The sequence below is a fragment of the Aplysia californica genome, unplaced genomic scaffold (genome assembly GCF_000002075.1).
Source record: "Aplysia californica isolate F4 #8 unplaced genomic scaffold, AplCal3.0 scaffold00452, whole genome shotgun sequence".
In the NCBI taxonomy this organism is placed as follows: Eukaryota; Metazoa; Mollusca; class Gastropoda; order Aplysiida; family Aplysiidae; genus Aplysia; species Aplysia californica.
The window spans coordinates 662,022-664,194 of NW_004797722.1; the positions used below are offsets into that span (position 1 = coordinate 662,022).

Here is a 2,173-nt window from a genome sequence, read left to right on the forward strand (position 1 = left end):
ATATATATAGTATCATTTAGAGATTGCGTCAATGTGCTTGAACTTACATGAGGCTTCCGTATAATGTATATATGTGCCCTTTTGCGTACTGCATTGCTTTGTTTGCTTTTGATGTGCTTGTTTGATTAATGTAATACCCAAAATGCCTCTAGTTTTTGAAAACTAAAATGGACAATATCTTCATATGCATCAGCTCTCTCTGAAAAATAAGTACACGAACATGCATACACATTATTGAAGCGTTTTCGACTCCATAACTGAATCCGTGTTTTATGATAACCGTGTTTTTATCTGACACAACGTCCACTATTTTTATCAGTCTCTAGATCTTTTGGTTTCTCCGTCTGTCTATCACAGACGCACACTCTCTCTTTTCTTATCTACCAAACACTCTCTCTTCACCTATCTATCTATCTATCTATCTATCTATCTATCTATCTATCTATCTATCTATCTATCTATCTATCTATCTATCTATCCGTCGTTCTATCTTTCATACTGGATAATAAGTAAATTTGATCATTTGGACTTTCCAAAGCAAAGCGATTGTCCCTCTGTAATACTGTCCTTATCCTACATTGTATATCTTTATGTGTGTGCTTTCCAACGTGCTTTCCCACCCTTTGTGTGCCCTCTTTGCGCTTCTTTGTCAACTGGTTTCTCCCATCTGTGTGTGGTATCTATTATGTATCCATTTCTATTCTTATTTACCACCCCTGTGTGAATATCGGCTACACCTTTCTCTGTTGTAAATGTTCTGAGCGAAAAAAATACTGCCATATGCATCATATATACCCTCTAAGTACTCTTTTGTGGTGTAATTAAACGCAAAAGTGTAAGGATTGAAACTATTTTTATAATGTCGATATCATGTGTACCCAGTTATTTATGTTGTGTGCTTTAATTGTAAATGATATACATATACAACTATATTCATGTGAACGTATGTATTTGTGATAAATAATAAACTATATAGAATTCTTTGTTTTATATAATACACGACATGTGCTTCCAATTATTTTAAAAATAGATATAGTTTTGACATACAACATTTTTTAAATAAGAAAATCCAAACCCTAAACTTAAAGAAAGACCCGGTTCAGTCTTTTTAGAAAACAATGATTCAGCATAAGGATATCATCAGATAGCAGCTTAAAAAGTTGTAAATTGCTACTTGCGTTATTATCGCAAAGTAAAATTCTTCCCAGTCTTTAATTGTTTTGAGGACTTTGTATGTTTAGAAGTTGAAGAAACAAGAAAACAATTTAAAGCATAAGTCTTAAAGTTTTCATTTCATTAACTTGAGTAAGCTTATTATATGACTTTAGCTCAAGGTGGGATTCCGTTAGTAACAAGCATTAGAGCTAATAAAATATGAACTTCAATTTCCCTTTTCTGACTCACCCCCCCCCCCCCCCCAACTATTACATTTCTAAAGGAATAAAATGGTTAAATGAATTCTTCATCCATCAATAATGTAAATCAATCACGAAAAAGTCTGAGTGAACAATAAAATTCAATTCGATTTTTCTCTGTTTGACATGATGCAATGACATGTTGGCTCTTTCTGTGAAGCTGTCTTCACTTCTTTAAAAAACCGGAATTTCCCGCCAGAAACTAATTCTTACTTCCGGTACAGACGTCATCATTAGGGCTCTTGTAAGAGACAACTGCTGTTTTTTCCCTTCACAGACAGTCTTCGGGGGATTCTCCAGCGCTGTCCGGATGGATATTTTGGCTTTAAGTGCAAGTTTGAGTGTCACTGCGAGGGGAACAGAGTCTGTGACAAGGTCACCGGAAGTTGTCCCCGCGGGTGCAAAGATGGCTTCTGGGGCCCCGGATGTCAGCTCGGTAAGGCGTTGATAGATGGTTGTCTCACGGCGTCTGGTCTGTCATTTGGTGGTTGTCTTTTCGTGTGTCTTCGCTGTTTGATGTGTAATTTGGGTGTGTAGTTGTCCATTCTAAGTGTGTTTGAGTGAATGTGTTAATGTGTGTGTGATGGGTGTGAGTGTGTCTGTGTGTATGTGTGTTTGGTGTGTGTATTTGTGTTGTAGTTGTTGTTGTTGTTGTTATTGTTATTGCTGTTCTTGTTCTTGGTGATGGTGTTGTTGTTGGCAGGTGCTTTTGTGTGTATGTAAAAGAGAGGGAAAGAGAGAGGGAAAGACCAAGAGAA

The 2,173-nt window shown here is 36.5% G+C and overlaps 1 protein-coding gene across 1 annotated transcript in view; it reads left to right on the forward strand.

The window, feature by feature from the left end:
* LOC118478274 (multiple epidermal growth factor-like domains protein 10) overlaps positions 1-1,851 on the forward strand; it is a gene marked incomplete at its 3' end in the record, with an annotated part of 139,425 nt that extends 137,574 nt beyond the window's left edge. The window contains 1 exon segment of the mRNA XM_035971527.1: positions 1,693-1,851. Within this exon segment, the coding sequence (XP_035827420.1) occupies positions 1,693-1,851 (159 nt within the window).
* Positions 1,852-2,173: the final 322 nt, after the last annotated feature.